General features: G+C 43.6%; 1 protein-coding gene across 5 annotated transcripts in view; it reads right to left on the bottom strand.

The window, feature by feature from the left end:
• Positions 1–17462, bottom strand: part of CEP128 (centrosomal protein 128) — a 373597-nt gene that overhangs the window by 282531 nt on the left and 73604 nt on the right. For 4 of the 5 annotated variants that reach the window (XM_077463576.1, XM_077463578.1, XM_077463577.1 and 1 more), the window contains exons 5-9: positions 12023–12143; positions 9705–9829; positions 8275–8366; positions 3136–3208; positions 2310–2426 (exon numbers count right to left, since the gene is read on the bottom strand). In XM_077463576.1, the coding sequence (XP_077319702.1) occupies positions 2310–2426; positions 3136–3208; positions 8275–8366; positions 9705–9829; positions 12023–12143 (528 nt within the window). Of the gene's footprint in view, positions 1–2309; positions 2427–3135; positions 3209–3343; positions 3541–8274; positions 8367–9704; positions 9830–12022; positions 12144–17462 lie in introns of those variants that run through there. The other variant, XM_077463580.1, reaches the window with a different exon arrangement.

The following is a 17462-nucleotide window of genomic DNA, read 5'->3' as shown; positions in this document are numbered from 1 at the left end:
ACAAGGTTTATGTATGGGATGTGGTGGGAGATACCATGTTTGTGTATACGTGCAGAAGATAACATAACATGTTGGAGGTAGATACCAAGCTTGATTATGTGGGTAGCAGGAGATACCAAGTTCGTGTATGGGGGACACAGGATATACCAAGTTTGGAAAAGGGTAGGGCGGCAAATACAAAAGTTTGTATATTGGGGACGGGGGACAAAAGATACAAAGTTTGGATATGGGGGGGGGGTGATACCAAGTTTGCTTATTAGGGAGGAAGACACTAAGTTAACAAATGGAGCGAGCGATACCAAGTTTGGATACGGGAGAGTGGGAGATATCAACTTTGGATATGGGGGGGGGCGCAAAGTATTGACATGTTTTGATGGGAGATACCAAATTTAGATACGGGGGGTGGGAGATACCTAGTTTGGATATGGCTTGGCAGAAGATACCAATTTTGGATACGGGGGGGGGGGGCATTGGAGGTGGAGGGAGAACCCAAGTTTGGATATTGGGGGGAGGTGGGAGATACCACATTTGGATATTGGGGGGATGGGAGAACCCAAGTTTGGATATTGGGGGGAGGCGGGAGATACCACATTTGGATATTGGGGGGATGGGAGAACCCAAGTTTGGATATTGGGGGGAGGCGGGAGATACCAAGTTTGGATGTTGGGGGGAGGCGGGAGAAAAACATAGTAAGGACATGGGGGGGTGCTACATACCAGGTTCGGATATTGGTGTAGAGGGGGCGGAGATACCAAGTTTGTATATTTGGGGAAGGGACCAATGTATGGACATGGTTTGACGGGAAATACCAAGTTTGGATACGGGGGGGGGGGGGGGGGAGATACCAAGTTTGGATATGGCTTGGCAGAAGATACCAAGTTTAAATACGGGGGGTGGGAGATAACAAGTTTGGATACTGGTGGGGGGGGGGGGGGGGAACCCAAGTTTGGATATTGGGGGAAGGCGGGAGATACAAAGTTTGGATATGGGGGGCGCTAGATACCAGGTTCGGATATTGGGGGGGGGGGGGGGTGCCAAGTTTGGATATTGGTGGGAACCAAAGTATAGACATGGTTTGACGGGAGATAACAAGTTTGGATATGCGGGTGGGAGATACCAAGTTTGTATATGGCTTGGCAGAAGATACCAAGTTTGTATACGGGGGGTGGGATATACCAAGTTTGGATATGGGGGGCATGAGATACCAAGTTTGGATACGGAGGGGAGGGGGGGTGGTGGTAGATACCAGGTTTGAATATTGGGGGGGGAGATAAGTTTTTATACGGGGGGCAGGAGATATCAAGTTTTAATATGATGGGTGGGGGCAGAGATACCAAGAGTGCCTATGGGGGGGCGGGAGATACAAATTTTGGATATGGGGGGTTGCATGATACCATGAGTACCTATGGGGGCCTGGAAAACACCAAACAAGTTTACGAATAGAACGAGGGCTGGAGATACCAGTTTTACATATGGAAAGGGGTGGGAGTTGCCATGTATGTGTATAAGGAGTAGGAGATTTAATGTTTGCAGAAGATACCAAGTGTGTGTATGGGGGATGCGGGAGATACCACAATTGGATATGGGTGGGGTGGTAGATTCCAAGTTTGGCTATGGGGGGGGTTTACAGGAAATACGAAGTTTGTGTATGGGAGCAGTGAAAGATGCAAAGTTTGGGTATGGGGTGCAGTAAGTGAAACCATCTTTGTGTATAGGGAGGAGGAAAAACCATGCGTGTGGAAGATACCAAGTGTGATTTTTTTTTTTGGGAGGGGGGACGAAATATACCAAGTTTGCATATGAGGGGGCAGGAGATACAAAGTTTGCATGTGGGGGGAGGGAGCAATAGATACCATGTGTGCATATGAGGGGGCGGGAGATACCAATATATGTGTATAGACGCAGGAGATGGCAAGTTTACATTTGTGATGGGGGGGGGGGGGTTAGATACAAACATACATATTTTGTGGAGCGGAAGATACCACGTTTGTGTATAGAGGGGTGGGAGATATTAAGTTTGCATACAGGGGGGCCAGAGATACCAATTTAACTTGGGGGGGGGGGGGAGGGTGTATGAAAAATACCAAGTTTGTGTATGGGGGCAATAAAAAATACCAGGTTTGGATATGGGGTGTAGAGAGAGATACCATGTTTGTGTATAGGGGCAGGAAATACCACGTGTGCAGAAGATACCAAGTGCGATTATGGGGGGGGGGGGGGGGGGTAGACCAAATTTATATATGAGGGAAAGGTCCTGAAGTCTATGTATTAGGAGGAGGGGAATATCTGGGAGATATGTGGATTTTTACCTCTTGAAGCTGAGAGGACACTTGACCCAGCTGCTCCTGTCGGCTCTCTACCTGCTGCCTTTCCATCCTCATCTCCTTCTCCAACTGCTGCAGCCGCCTCTCCACCCGCTCAGACACCTGCAAACAACAATGGGATAGGAGCTCAATGGCCTTTCTGTACATCAGTTTTACACAAGGAATTCGATTCACAGAAGTTAAACTTTTAAAAAGACAAAAGAAACGGCTATAAAGGCTGCAATAATAGAGCAATAGTCTCATCTGGTCATCAGTCTCATTTTGTATTTTTTGTAGGTGGCTGTTAACATTACAAGTAAATATCGGGACAGTGATACTACTAAACTATTGCCACACTGGGTGCTGCAATTAAATATTTGGCAAAGCCAGATAAGTTCCACTGACAGTTATACTCTGATTTCTGGACAGCCCACTGCAGTCATACACCGATCTCTGAATGTGGCAGGAGTGCAGCCATCTTGCCAGACATATGACATTTTGTATTTGAGGGAGTTGTGAACAGACAGTCCCGACAACTGGAGCAGGTGACTGGATTATCTAGTAATGGCTGCGACAAGTTTTCAGTACATCAGCCTGTGACAAGAAGCTCATGGAGTGAAAAGCAATAACGTGTGGCGAACATGAACAGACAACAACGCTGGTTGTCAGGTGCTCAATCAATCCACAATGCTGGAAGTGACAGGCTGCCCACACACAGGAGCCATACAGAAATTGTAGATAAATGTCAGTAATGAGAACGCCTCTCCTGTCACATCATAAAATAAAAAACCCTCTAGTCTGAAAGCAGGCTCTCCTACGCTGCGGCACTCACCGTCTCCTGGCGTTGGCTCTCGTTCAAGCGGGCAGATATTTCTCCTAGGGTTCTCTTTGTCTCAGCATCAGTCCTAGCAGAAAAATTAGAAAAATGTATCACAATGCAGCCTTTATCAATACCAGAATTCAGCCATCTCCATGTGGATGTCATCTTCCTAAAACAAATCTTATGATAGAAGCACACGGCAGCACAGCCGTCATTTTACCCGTCACACCATCCTCTGAAGAGGAGATCACTTTGACTGCTTTCACAATAAGATAAAAGGTCCCAACCCTCATGCACTATTATTGAAGTTGACCAAGTCTGAATTAAGCAGCCTTTCCTCCTCGAAACCCGATCTTCTTGCCACACTATACCACCGAGATCACATGACCAGAGCCTTGGCATTATGCCATGTTGAGCAGTACCAGATTAGGGTGGTGGCTTCCTCAGCCAACAGGTTGGAGGTAGAGTTTTTAACCACTTGTCTACCAGAGCGCTTTAAAACGGCATCTACTTTCTCACTTCCTGCGCTCCCTTCCGGCTGCTCACTTGTTTAGATGGCTCTCTTACAGCAAATCAAGCGGGAATGCCAGGGAGAGGGGCACTTCCCATTATGTGCCTTCATTCATCTATAAATACCTTCTATCGAGGGTCTCTCAAAACACTTCTCAGTTCCTAGACCTGTGGGAGTCTGATCTGCGTACCAAAATCCAGACTCAAGCCAGATCCAAGAACATCTGTCATCCCACTCTTCAACAAATAAGACACATCAGAAAGCGGGATATAAGCTGGTTTCTGGATAGTCCCGCACCCCTAATCTCCCCTATTCCAAATACCCTTCAGTCTAGGACTCTTGCTGGCGGTGTGAAGCACCCCAGGCGGACTTGTTACACATACACCACCTTGCCAAAAGTATTGGGACACCTGCCTTTACACGCACATGAACTTTAATGGCATCCCAGTCTTATACCCGGTGCACACAAGGGGATTATTGGACGAATGATCGCCCGTTTTTTGTGCATGCTAATCTCAGATTGAACCTGAAATAGTTTACTAAAGTCATGAAAATTCGGAAATGTGTTGTAGTCTATTTGTATTGCATTTTCAAATGACAACTGTATTGATTAAAATGAAAATCAAAAAATTTTTTTTTTCATCCATGTCCGATCGGATTATATGAGATGAACTGTCATGATCAGCATTCGAAAGCCGTGTGTTAAGGATCAGATTATCATAAGATCGATTTGAAATCTGTATTTTTCATACAATGTTCTGATCGTGTGTATGGGGCTTTAGTCAGTAGGATTCAATATTGAGTTGGCCCACCATTTGCAGCTATAACAGCTTCAACTATTCTGGGAAGGCTGTCCACAAGGTTTAGGAGTGTGTCTATGGGAATGTTTTACCATTCTTCAAGAAGCGCATTTGTGAGGCCAGGCACTGATGTTGGATGAGAAGGCCTGGCTCACAGTCTGCGCTCTAATTCATCTCACAGGTGTTCTATCAGGTTGAGGTCAGGACTCTGTGTAGGCCAGTCAAGTTCCTCCACCCCAAACCTTGCTCATCCATGTCTTTATGGACCTTTCTTTGTGCTCTGGTCCAAATCATTTGGTGGAGGGGGGGATTATGGTGTGGGGTTGTTTTTCAGGGGTTGGGCTTGGCCCCTTAGTTCCAGTGAACAGAACTCTTAAGACGTCAGCATACCAAGACATGTTGGACAATTTCATGCTCCTAACTTTGTGGGAACAGTTTGGGAATGCCCCCTTCCTGTTCCAACAGGACAGTGCACAAAGCAAGGTCCATAAAGACATGGGTGAGCGAGTTTGGGGTGGAGGAACTTGATTGGCCTGCACAGAACCCGACAGGCCGCCTTTAGAATGAATCAGAGCAGAGACTGCGAGCCAGGCCTTCTCGTCCAAAATAAGTGCCTGACCTTACAAATACACTTCTGGATGTATGGTCAAACATTCCCATAGACACACTCCTAAACCTTGTGGACAGCCTTACCAAAACAGTTGAAGCTGTTATAGCTGCAAAGAGTGGGCCAACCCAACAGACTAAGACGCTATTAAAGTTAATGTGTGTGTAAATACACAATACTTTTGGTAATATGGTGTATTTTGGCCCTGCCTCCAACTACAGCATTTCTGGACTCAAGTACATAAATTCACCCGACCGCACTATCCCTAAAGACCCAAGCCTTTTTCTACTTCCCCATAACTTCTTCCCCTTCAAAGTCTCCAAGTACTCGATCATTATCCACATGGCCTGTTCATGTGTTCTGGCCCTATGGAAAACCTCTTCGCCACCCACAATTCCACAGTTGTTCCTCCGCATAGACAATATACAACAAACGGAGGACTTGACCAGCTCTCATAACCACTTCAGCTCCTGAAGATTTCACCCCCTTCATGATCTGGCCATTTTGTTTGCTATTCGGCAATGTGCTTCTTTAACTGCCAATTGCGTAGCTATGCAATGCTGTATCCAAACTAAATTTATATAATTTTTTTTCTCACATAAATAGAGCTTTCTTTTGATGATATTTGATCACCACTGTTTTTTTTGGTTTTTTTGCCATATAAAACAAAAAAATAAATAAAAAAGACCCCAAAATTTTGAAAAATAATACATATATTTTTTACCTTAGGCTATAAACATATCCAATAAAATTAGGGGGGAAAAAAGTCTTTATAAATTTGGAGCAAATTTGTATTCTGTTACATCTTTGGAAAAAAAAAAATCCCAATAAGTGTATATTGATTGGCTTGTGTGAAACTTAGGCCGCGTACACACGGGCGGACTGTTCGTCCAACTTTGTCCGCTGAACAGTGTTTCAGCGGACAGTCCGCTCGTGTGTGGGCTTCAGCAGACAGTTTCAGCGGACAGTCTGACGAACAAAGTTTTTCGGAATTTCCGTAAGACTGTCCGCTGAAACTTGGTTTGAGCGAACAGTCCGCTCGTGTGTAGGCTTGTTCGGCAAACTAAGTCTCGCGCATGCTCAGAAAGAATTTACACGGCGAAGGTTGCATTGCAGTGTATCGGACGCCGAATTTCTCGTCCCGTCGTACGTGCCGTTCACGTCATCGCGCAAGTTTTCAGCGGACTGTTCGTTCGTCGTGTGTGGTCAAGTCCGCTCATGCAAATTTTGAATGGACTGTTTGTCAAACTGTTTGACGAACCTAGTTGGGCGGACAGTCCGCCCGTGTGTACGCGGCCTAAGAGAATAAAACTATGGTATATACAAACTAGAATTGATTTTTTTTATACCTCTAATGGCAGTAATCAGCGACTTATGATGAGACTGCATAGTGCAGCGGACAATCTGACACTAACTGATGCTGGGGGGAACTGACTAACTGCCACTGACATTAATTCAGTTATCAGTGAAAATACTATACACGGTCACTGTACTAATGACACTGGCTGGGAAGGGGTTAAATATGTGCTTAACTATGTGTAATGTGTGTAAAAGCGTGATGCTTTTACTAACTGATCTCCAAGTTTCTCAGCCCGGTTTTGCAGGGATGAGAGACACAGAGAACGTCAACACAGAGCTCTGCTCTGAACAGATGGCAGAAGGTTCCAATTGATATCATACCCATTGGGTTCTATTTTACATACAGTATTCTAACGTTTGTCTCAGTTTGTTGTTTTGACATGCTTCTCATTATGTAACGTATCCTTTCACCTGGCTTGGTTGGGCTCCTAGGATACTCCCTGGACCCCATTCCTAGCAGGGCTTGAAATTACAATGACATCACTGGTCTTCTAAATAAACATTATTTAAAATGTTGTACCATGTACTGTAGAGGTAGTCCACCTGGGGCCCTCTAGCTGTTGTGCAACTACATTTCCCACAAGGCATTGCAAAGGCTGGCAGTTACAATTACTCCCAGAGGCATGCTGGGACCTTTAATAAATCAGACACTCCCACTCCAGCGATGTGGGTGAAGTAAGCCCCGCTTCTCTCCCCCCTCGTCTCCTTGGCACCGGCATAGTGACTGTGGGTGCCAAGCTGTGACTTTACAGCCAGGCACGGACTGAACATGCGCAAACCATGCTGCAATTGGCTGGGCAATCTTCTGGGACCTGTCCTAGAAGATTGCACAGAGGGAGGGGGGAGAGGTGAACTTCCTTTTGGCTCCAAGGAGCACCGGGAGGAAGTGGGAGCTAGATGGCTCTAAAAAGAGGGTATCCACGCGCCCCCCCCCCCAAAAAAAAATGACATGCCAAAAGGTGGCATGCAAGGGGGTCACATAAAGCGAAAGTAACATTTTTGAGTGGAACTCCGCTTTAACGTATCTCAGTGCCATATCGCAAAAAATGGCCTGGTCATGAAGACGGGGATCTTCCGACGTTGAATGCAGAACCAAAAAAAATAAAAAATCCATCAGGCTTAGACAGAGATATTAAACACGGGTTGTGGCTACAATAGTCAGGACTGTTTAAATTTGATGGGCATTCATGTGGAAGTGATTTGGGCCCATTCTCCTCCAACATTTTTAGGAAATACTTTTGGGTTTCAAAAGTTTTTTTTTTTTTTTTTTAAACCAGACCAGGCAACTTAAAAATCATTCCTAAACCTCCCATAAAGTGCAATTTTTTCAAATAAAGCTTGTGCTTCTAGCGATTACTATTTGCAGGGGGCCTGGCAGTATTATGCAGTATGGGTTGGTGGGGAACATAAACTGCATTGCTTTCCACAGTGTAACCCACTACAGGCTGCTAGTTCTGACAGTGAGACTCCTGCTAGGAACCACCATCAGTCAAAATGAGCACGAGGGGGCATGTCAACCAGGCTGACTAAAAGGCTTCATGCAAGCAGCTAATCAGCAGTGTCCTCTAGCTCAGATTTGGAGTTGATGGATTCAAATTGACCATGCCGGTGCTTCTGTACTTGGCATGGTCATAATGAGTAAAGATTAGGGATCGGCAGGACCACCAGTTACTGAAGATCTGAATAAAACACAGGCTACATTTACAACATACATATGTAATATGGATTTTCAAGGTAACATTTTAATGTTTACAGCAAGCAAATACAATTTAGGGGGAAAAAAAAATAGTGGCCAGACACTTTGATGGCCAACAGACAAAACTGACAGGTATGATGGGAACTAACATTTTGGTCTGCACTAAAGAAAAGAGTACCTGTTTCTCCGAGAAAGCTCACGGCCCAGGTCATCATTCAAACGTAGCTGGTCACTGCTGAGATCACGAAGGGACTGATGCAGGGAATGAAGCTGAAATACAGAAGAACCAAAAGCATCCTAAACAAAACCTCATTATCAATATAACATATATGAGATCTGTCGGTATTGGCCCACACATGTACAGAAATGGCGGTCACAGATAAGCAAATGTAAACATGCAGTGTGGTTTATTTTAGCTGGAGAACAGTTTAATGTATTTCAGTTATGAGGTTCCATTGAGAAATTTGCTGAGGAAGGAGGGAGTGAGTTCAGAGTATGTAGACTGTTACAATCCACCTATTCTTCAAAGAGGTCCTACAATCAAGTATGTTAACTATATAAGAAACATATCAAAATCAGTACCAAAAATAAAATAAAAAAAGAAGGACCTTCACATTGCACAGTTACCGGTAAATCGAAAGGAAATTGTAAATCAGATTGTACTCAATATGCTTTACCATTTTGCTTAGATTTCACTCCTTCTGCACTTATCCCTAGCAAATTCTATCATCTCCATTCCCGACATCCTGACATACATAGAAAGTGTCAATTTATACAGCAAAACTTTATTTTTCATACCATGACAGGCACTCCACCCATTCCATCCCTCTGACACATTGCATTTGCTATTGCTCCAAGATTTAGGCCTCATGCACACAGGTTACTTAAAAAATGCCAGCACTGCTGCCAGGAAACTGCAGCGTTAACGTACTGTTTATGGACGTTTTTTCAAGGTTTTTTTTAAGCATTATCATTTTCTGGCTTTTTTTCAGTAAAAACACTTCCTATATTGTAAAAACGCAGCTAACAGCTTGTTGCAGTGTTTAGGGGCATTTTTTTCCTTTTTACAGCTCAACAGCCTCTGCTCCTGGACCCATAAGCAGTCGTTTTATTCTACTGCCCCTAAACGCTTATGTCTCCAAACACCTGACAGTTTATATGTAAATGGACACAGACTACCATGGTGGGGCGCTCAGAAGCAGTTAAAAAAAATATAACTAAAAGTCAGACGCCCCCAACAGCAGCTGAAAAAACGTCCTGTGTGCATGAGTCCTAAGCTCCATAGGCGGATAAAACATGTCAAAGTAAAGACTTGGGTGGATTGTCTCTGTCATTGCTTGAACAGTCAAGTTCTACCAGCTGAATAGAAAGCTGTATGCAGCTTTACACTCAGTTTACCATCTATTTGTTGAATGAGAGTTTTATCTGGATTTGCTTAAATGGTTTTGGGTTTCATTTATACAAGTTCTGTGCAGTAACACTATAATTACACCCCGATTAAAAAAAAAAGTTGCAGGTGACATTTGGCAGGTAAAGGCCTGGATCCTATTGATGGCTGTGAAAGTTCCAATGAGACATTTTATTGTTCATCTTTCCAGATTGCCTCACCTGCTCAGTATTCCCCACTTCATCTAAAAACCGCACTGCTGATCGAGAACGGCGCCGTTGCTGAACTCCCACATCTGTGTAGTCTTTAAGCGGAGAGGTTGGCTGAAAGCGTCGGTTTCTGGATCCTGAGACAGAAGATAAAAGGGACAGTTTAATGAACGAGTGCAGAGCATAGAACAGAGAAATGGTAATGCTATACAAAACAGAACAATTGTGTGATATTACAAAGTCACATTTTTTTTTTTTACTTCAAAAAGAGACACAGTGGAGGCGATTTACTAAAACTGGAGTGTGTAACATATGGTGGAGCTCTGCATACATTACAAACCCATCAGCTTCCAGGATTTTATGTTAATTAAACAATCTGAAGGTAGAAGCTGATAGGTTTCTATGCAATGCTACACCAGATTTTGCATTACCATGAGAACATTCAGACACAATGGGAAAGATTTTCTAAAACTGGTGCAAACAGAATCTGGTGCAGCTGTGCATAGTAACCAATCAGCTTCTAACTCCCGCTTGTTCAGTTAAAGCGGTTGTAAACCGCTGGGTGCAGGTTTTATTTTTTTCAGACCTTCAAGGGAAGCCATAATGTGCTAGTATGCATTGCATACTAGCACATTAATGTTGTATTTGTAACTATAGATAAGCCTATAATAAGGCTTACCTATAGATACTGTAAATACCTCATGAACGTGCTCCACTTAGGAGATATTTACTTTATGCAGCTGATGAAGTCAGCGGTGTATGCGCTCTGAAGGAATGGCCACACGGACCTTCAGAATCTTGTGTCACAAATGGTGGCTCCCCCCGTGGGAGTGACGTCACCGCAGTCCCAGGCAGTTACACAGCCGGAGTCCGTGGACCCGGAAGGCAGATGGGTGAAAATGGAAACGTCCTCAAGAGATGGCATTGCTGGAATGCTTCGTTTTCAGGCAAGTTTCACATAATGTGCACTTATGCTTTGACAATAAAACCTGAAAGCCGATTACTATGCAAAGCTGCACCAGATTCTGTGTGCATCAGTTTTAGTAAATCTCCCTCAATATGTGCTGGGGGCACTGGACTCCAGGTTATCCAAGATCTAGCTTTTTGGTGGCAGCTCTGTCATGTGGGCATCCCTGAGGGTCCCTGGAGTGGTCTGAAGGGCATTCGGAGGGAGAAAGCACCAAAAGACTTGAATAAAGTGCAGTGTACATTAAATTATTCACAAAAGGACAGTAAGGCTATAGTCACACAGTAATTATCTCTGCAAATGACAATAGCAGGAATCTTCTGATTCCTACAGCATTTTCTGCCACATGTGAGCAGCTAGCTGTGGCCATTGAGCCTTGTACACTTAAAGTGGAGCTCCACCCGAATTCCTACTCCTATGCCTATGGGATTATCTTGTTCTGTAATCGCTGGATATCCCCCTTACCTTGCTGCTGTCATCTTCTCTTTTTTCTTTTTTTAAATCTCCTGCTCCTGGAGATTCCGGAAAGGGATGGTGCTGCTGTGGATATGGGCGGGGCTTCAGCGGCAGGTCAGCTCTTCCTGTCGGCCACACGGGCTCCTGGGATCATTTTTTCAATTTCCCAGGAGTCTGTGCGGCACCCAGGAGATCGGAGATTATACGGACGGTGTATGCTGGAACATTAGCAGCACAGTGTCCCAGAAGACAATGCATGTGGGCTTCACATGCCCACAGGCAAAATGGAAAACGTCAGGAGACGTTTTTATAAAGCCTTTCTAATACCGAAAAATGGCAGGAAGACACTTAGCGAAAATAAAAAAGTAAGTAAACATAATTAGAAAACATAATTCTTGCAATTAACCAGAAAAAAAAAAAAAAAAAAAAACCGCGGTGGAACCCCACTTTAAGCAACAGTTCAAGCGCAACTATCCATGTCTATCCACACAACCAGCGATTACCTAAAGCCTAGATATTTTTTTTTTGCTGTGCAATTTCTGCCGAAATGGAGGATCTAATTTTAGATCTATTCAGCAGAGATCCTGGACCACATGCTAAATTACATGGCACAAGAGGGAGACAGCATTTTCCCTAGTCAATACATTTTTGAATTATCGTTAAGCCCAGCAAGACTGTTTACATAGCTTTAGGTAATCTTTTGTTGTCTACTTTAAAGCTGGTCATAGATGAATTGAAATCTATGGCCGTTCCAATTTAAGAGTCGACCTAGTGACCCCTCTATGGCCACATGGCTATTCCAGTTTAAGAGGAGTCAACCAAGAGAGACTCCCCTTGAGCTGGACTGTTGAAAAATTTCTGTTTCATTAGTGCTGGGGGGGGGTGACAAAACATAATGCAGAAAGACCTGTAGGGGCCTCCAGATCACTAGCACACAGGCTGGACAGAGAGGCGCTCCTTCCTCCAGACAGACGGGACAGTCGCTGACTTCTAAGATGGTCGATGGACTGCTCCAGATTTTCCTTCAGCTGTATGAGAAAAGAAAGTTTGTACAGTTAGAGAAGTTTAATAGATACTTGATTATGAGCTTAGAAAACTAAAGACCAAATTAAAGTGGAACTTTAGTTGGAAAATTAAGTCCTGCTGGATCACTTCAGGCTGGCCCCTTTCGCAGGTACAGTATAGCCATGTAAAACATTATAGATAAATGCTTATACTGTTTAACCACTTCAACACGGGCCACTTTTACCCCATTCCTGCTCAGGCCAATTTTCAGCTTTCAGCCTTGTCACATTTTGAATGACAACTAAATTCTTATCATTTTGTTCACACAAATAAAGCTCTCTTTTGGTGGTATTTAATTACCACTGGGTTTTTTTTTTTTTCTAAATTAAAAAGTCCACAAAATATGCTATATATCTGAAAATTGATAAATCCTGATGTACTGACAGACTCATTTCTTGAGGCCCTAAAATGTCAGGACAATAGAAATAACCCCCAAATTACCCCTTTTTGGAAAGTAGATAGTCCAAGGTATTTAGTAAGTGGAATGGCGGGTTTTTTGAAGCTGCATTTTTTTGTAATAATTTTTTGGAAAATGAAGAAAAAAACACAACAAAATCCACTTTTTTTTTTCTTTTTTACATAGCGTTACCAGTACAGTACAATATCATCATATAACTGGTGTGGCAGTGATCAGAGACACTGACTGGTGACGGTACCAATAATTTAAAAAAATTTACATTTTTTTCCCTTTTTTTTTAATGATTTTATTTTTTTTAAAACACTGTGACCAGTGCAATATAATGTTACCATAGAGACATTGTACCACTCTGGAGAAGGGATTAGGATTTTTGTTGTTTTACACATTATGTTTACTTATAGCAGAGAATTACATTGCTATAATCAAGCAGTTTACTGAATGAAACTAAATCATTCAGTTTGTTTTGTTGTAATTAGCTGTGATTGGTCAAAGCTAATCACATGATACAGATGGCTATAATTGGCCCATCTGTACCATGTGATCAAATTGACCAATCACAGCTAGCAAAACAATTGTACACAATGGATGACATGAAAGGAAGCAATCCATTGTGTACAACTGACAATGTGACCTGCTGCTATTCGTCGTTCACATGGTACCAGCAGCGAGCTGGTACGCTGATCGGTCATCAGCAGTGTCCCCCGCGGCCACCGCTTTCTGACAGGACATCATATGACATCCACTCAGGCTGAGAAAGCCACCGGCCAGCCGTCACTTGTCTATAAGCCAGGTAGGAAGTGGTTAAATCCAGTAAGACACTATCTCACCCTGCTCCAGACATGCTCAGTTGGTCTGTATTTTTAGATACTGTAGAATTTGTAGAGGCCGATCTTTTGACAGTTTTAAAGCAGAATTAAACCCTCCCATCCTTTACAGCCAAAGAAGCTGCTTCTGTTTGATCTGCACTTGTGATCAGTTATGACACCAGTCATTTGGTGGTTTGACAGTCTGTTTGAGGACAAAAGCAAACGTGACAGTTACATTCCTGAAATGTCAGGATGGCCAACTGTTTTTTGAAACCGTAAATTAATGGGTTTAGTTCCACTTTATCATTTACTTTTTTTCAGGGGCTTTGGGCTTCAGCAAAATGGCAGCAAGAAGAAACAGGAGAAATTCAAGAGGCAATTTTCAGCACACACTAATTTTGGTAGCATAATGATTAAAGTGGAGTGTATGTTCCTTGCTAAAGAACATTATTTTTTTTATCAAGTTGTCATGGATAAAGTTCTGCTTGAAGGCTCGGCTCACACTGGTGCGATGTGGGAAACCCTGCAAATACAGTGCGGGCTCCCACATCGCACCTGACTCACAGACAGTTCACACAGCCCTCTGCGAACCACTGCAGGTGTCAATACAAAGTTAATGACACCCCCAGATCAGTTCGCAGATCGCAGCGCAAACTATGAATTCAGACAGGAATCGGATTGCATGGGTTTGTATGGCTGAATTTGCATCGCATAGGCATTGCATGTGATTTGCACAGCAGTGCGGAATGAATCAAATGCGATATTTAGCACCGCACCAGTGCGAACCAAGCCGAAGTATTGTAATAGCAGCAGTGAAGATCTCAGTTAGGATACCCCCTTTTATCATACACCATACAGCAATATATTTTACAAAGACGACCTCTGTGATTGCTTGAGTATAATGAATAAATGATCAACGGGTGTTGAATTTATCCAGTGTACCTCACTTGAGGGGAAAACCGTACCACATGTCTATATACTGTATCCAAAGCAATTATGTAAACTTAACCGTTACCGTAAGCACTTTAAAGTAGAACTACAGGCAAAACTCCCCCCCATTTTGGATAGAGTAAGGAAGGGTTATACACCCCTGTCAATTTTTTTTTTAGCCATCTGTGTCCCATTACAGAAATTTATCTTCACTTCCTGTCCCACAGCCAAACAGGAAATGAGAGGAAATCCCTGCAAATTAAGGAAGTTCATTGAGCTTCTCAGGTCACCAGAACAAGTATCCCAATTGGAAGATTTTTTTCACCAAATTCTTTTCTGGAGACAACCCAAAATTTGGGATTTTCCTTTACTTTCAATGATCATGGAAATACAGGACAAATAAAGCTGGTGAATCTCCTCAACGGGGGCACAGACAAAAATAAAAAAACTGACAGGGCTTCTAATCCCCGCCCCCCACTCTAGTCTTTAAAGTGGAACTTTACCTATAACAACTCAATAAAAATAATGTTCTTTAGTAAGGAACATACATTCTACATTAATAATGATGCTACCAAATCAGCGTGTGCTGTAAATTGCCTCCAGCATCGCTCCTGTTTCTTCTTGCTGGAGGCTGCCAATTTGCTGAAGCCCAGAGCTGATGAGCAGCAGTAAATCTTTAGCCTGTCAGCAGATCAGACTCTACAAATTCAGCACACTGCCTACAAATAGAGAGCAACTGAGCACGTGCAGAGCAGGGTGCGACAGTGTATTTACTGAATTTTAAACAGTATAGGTACTTATTTTGAATGTTTTATGTAGCTATACCTGTAAAAGGGGCCTGTCTGAATTGATGTAGCAGGACATCATTTTCACTTTAACGATTAAGTTTTGTGCATACAGGGTCCATTATTTTACCTAGGGTCTTGCCACAGCAACATCCCATGTAAAATTCTACCTGTACAATTTATGCATGCAACCTTTGCAGCAACGCTTAAATTCAGTGTACAGTGCAAATTAACTTTACTGGCCACCGCTGCCCTTGGCCGACATATATAGGTCAACAATGTGTAATCAGTGGCACTAGCACAAATTTATCAGCAGATCTTGCTGCCAGCGAGAGCCTACGTAAATTCATACAGACTGTAGGCAGGGGCGGACTGACCATTCAGGCACTCGGGCACTGCCGAGGGCCCCATGCCACTAGGGGGCCCCATCAGGGTTGCCAGCCTCAATAAAACCAGGGACAGAATGTCAAAATCTGTATTTTTAAAAAAAATCCCAAGATTATAGCTGCCCTGCCTCTCCAGTACCTTTTCAGTGTATGTATGTGTATACTGTGTGTGTACTGTGTGTGTGTGTACTGTGTGTGTGTGTGTACCGTGTGTGTGTGTGTACTGTGTGTGTGTGTGTACTGTGTGTGTGTGTGTACTGTGTGTGTGTGTACTGTGTGTGTGTGTACTGTGTGTGTGTGTACTGTGTGTGTGTGTACTGTGTGTGTGTGTACTGTGTGTGTGTGTACTGTGTGTGTGTGTACTGTGTGTGTGTGTACTGTGTGTGTGTGTACTGTGTGTGTGTGTACTGTGTGTGTGTGTGTACTGTGTGTGTGTGTGTGTGTACTGTGTGTGTGTGTGTGTGTGTACTGTGTGTGTGTGTGTGTACTGTGTGTGTGTGTACTGTGTGTGTGTGTGTACTGTGTGGCCCCATAATCTGTTGCCTGGGGGCACCATAATCTCCTATTGCCGGGGGCCCCATAACCTTCTCCTATTGCCCGGGGGCCCCATAACCTTCTCCTATTGCCCGGGGGCCCCATAACCTTCTCCTATTGCCCGGGGGCCCCATAACCTTCTCCTATTGCCCGGGGGCCCCATGAGTTGTCAGTCCGCCCCTGACTGTAGGCATAAGGCCTAACCAGTACAGCGGTTATGGTAACAGTTTACTATTCCCTGGACAATATTGCCTTAGATCTGGATACTTTATACTCTGCACAGAGCACAGTTTGCCCTACAAGAAAAATGAGTTATATTCATCGCTGCCATTTTGATTTAGGTTTTTGTTCACTATTCATGCAAGTTCCTTAGAGGTCTCATTTAGACTTTATATTGCTGTGTATAAGTTGTAGGCCCTGATGCTGAAAAGATCAGTCAGTGATGTGTAAGCAACTAGCATGAAATCACAAATTTTCTTGCAGTTTAAAAATTTTACTTCTTCAGAAGGAAAATTATTTGTTACATCTTGGCGTGTGTAGGCAGGTGCAGTCTATATTCTCCACTGCAGGTGGCACTCCACCGCAGCAACAATGCATATGGTGATGGAAGTTGGGAGGAACTTGGTTCCTCTATGGTTTCCTCAGTCACAAGGAGGCAGCTATCCAAATGAATGCTGGCGCCCCATGTTACCTTGGTGGCTATCTTGGGTCAGAAAGAGTCTACTTAAGACCCTGCTCCTGGGTTTGGTGCACTTGATGCGAGTGGACAAGTTAGGGACAGGTTCCCCGTCTGTCCGATATAGAGAAACGACAGGGAGGGAGAGAGCAGGGTCTACATCTACCTCTTCAAGAAGCCTCACTTTCGGGTTGGACTGGCCATGCCGCACTTCGCTCCTTGTCCCAAATTCTGTCGGCATCCCTGAGTCTTCTGTCCGCTGCAAAGTTGTAAATGGCACCAGGCAGGTGAGCTTCCCTTTGGGACTATTTATACTAATAAATTGCTGTTGCGCTGTATTGGTCCCCCCCTTTTAGTTTCCTATGTTTTATATTAGCTAATAGTACTCAATATATCAAAATGTAAAACCCAGTGACACTTTTCTTGTCACTATGCTATGACTTTGTATTTTGTTTATTTGACAAAATCTTTTGGAGAAAAAAATTGCTGTTGCAATACAACATTCTTTGCAAAACGTGACTGAGTGTTTTCTGCCTATCACACCACGCTGCACCTACTCAAGTGCAACCAGCACCAAATGCATGTTTTAAAACGGCATGTGTTAACTTACACCAATGATCTGTGTTGTGTACACTTTTGAGCAGGCTGATACTATAAAGTAGGGATCTGCAATTAGTGGACCTCCAGCTGTTGCAAAACTACAAGTCCCATCATGCCTCTGGGTGTCATGCTTGTGGCTGTCAGAGT

This window comes from Lithobates pipiens, unplaced genomic scaffold (assembly GCF_037356315.1).
Source record: "Lithobates pipiens isolate NorthernLeopardFrog02 unplaced genomic scaffold, aLitPip1_a1.2 Scaffold_30, whole genome shotgun sequence".
NCBI lineage: Eukaryota > Metazoa > Chordata > Amphibia > Anura > Ranidae > Lithobates > Lithobates pipiens.
This window is presented reverse-complemented; position numbering and strand designations above follow the sequence as displayed.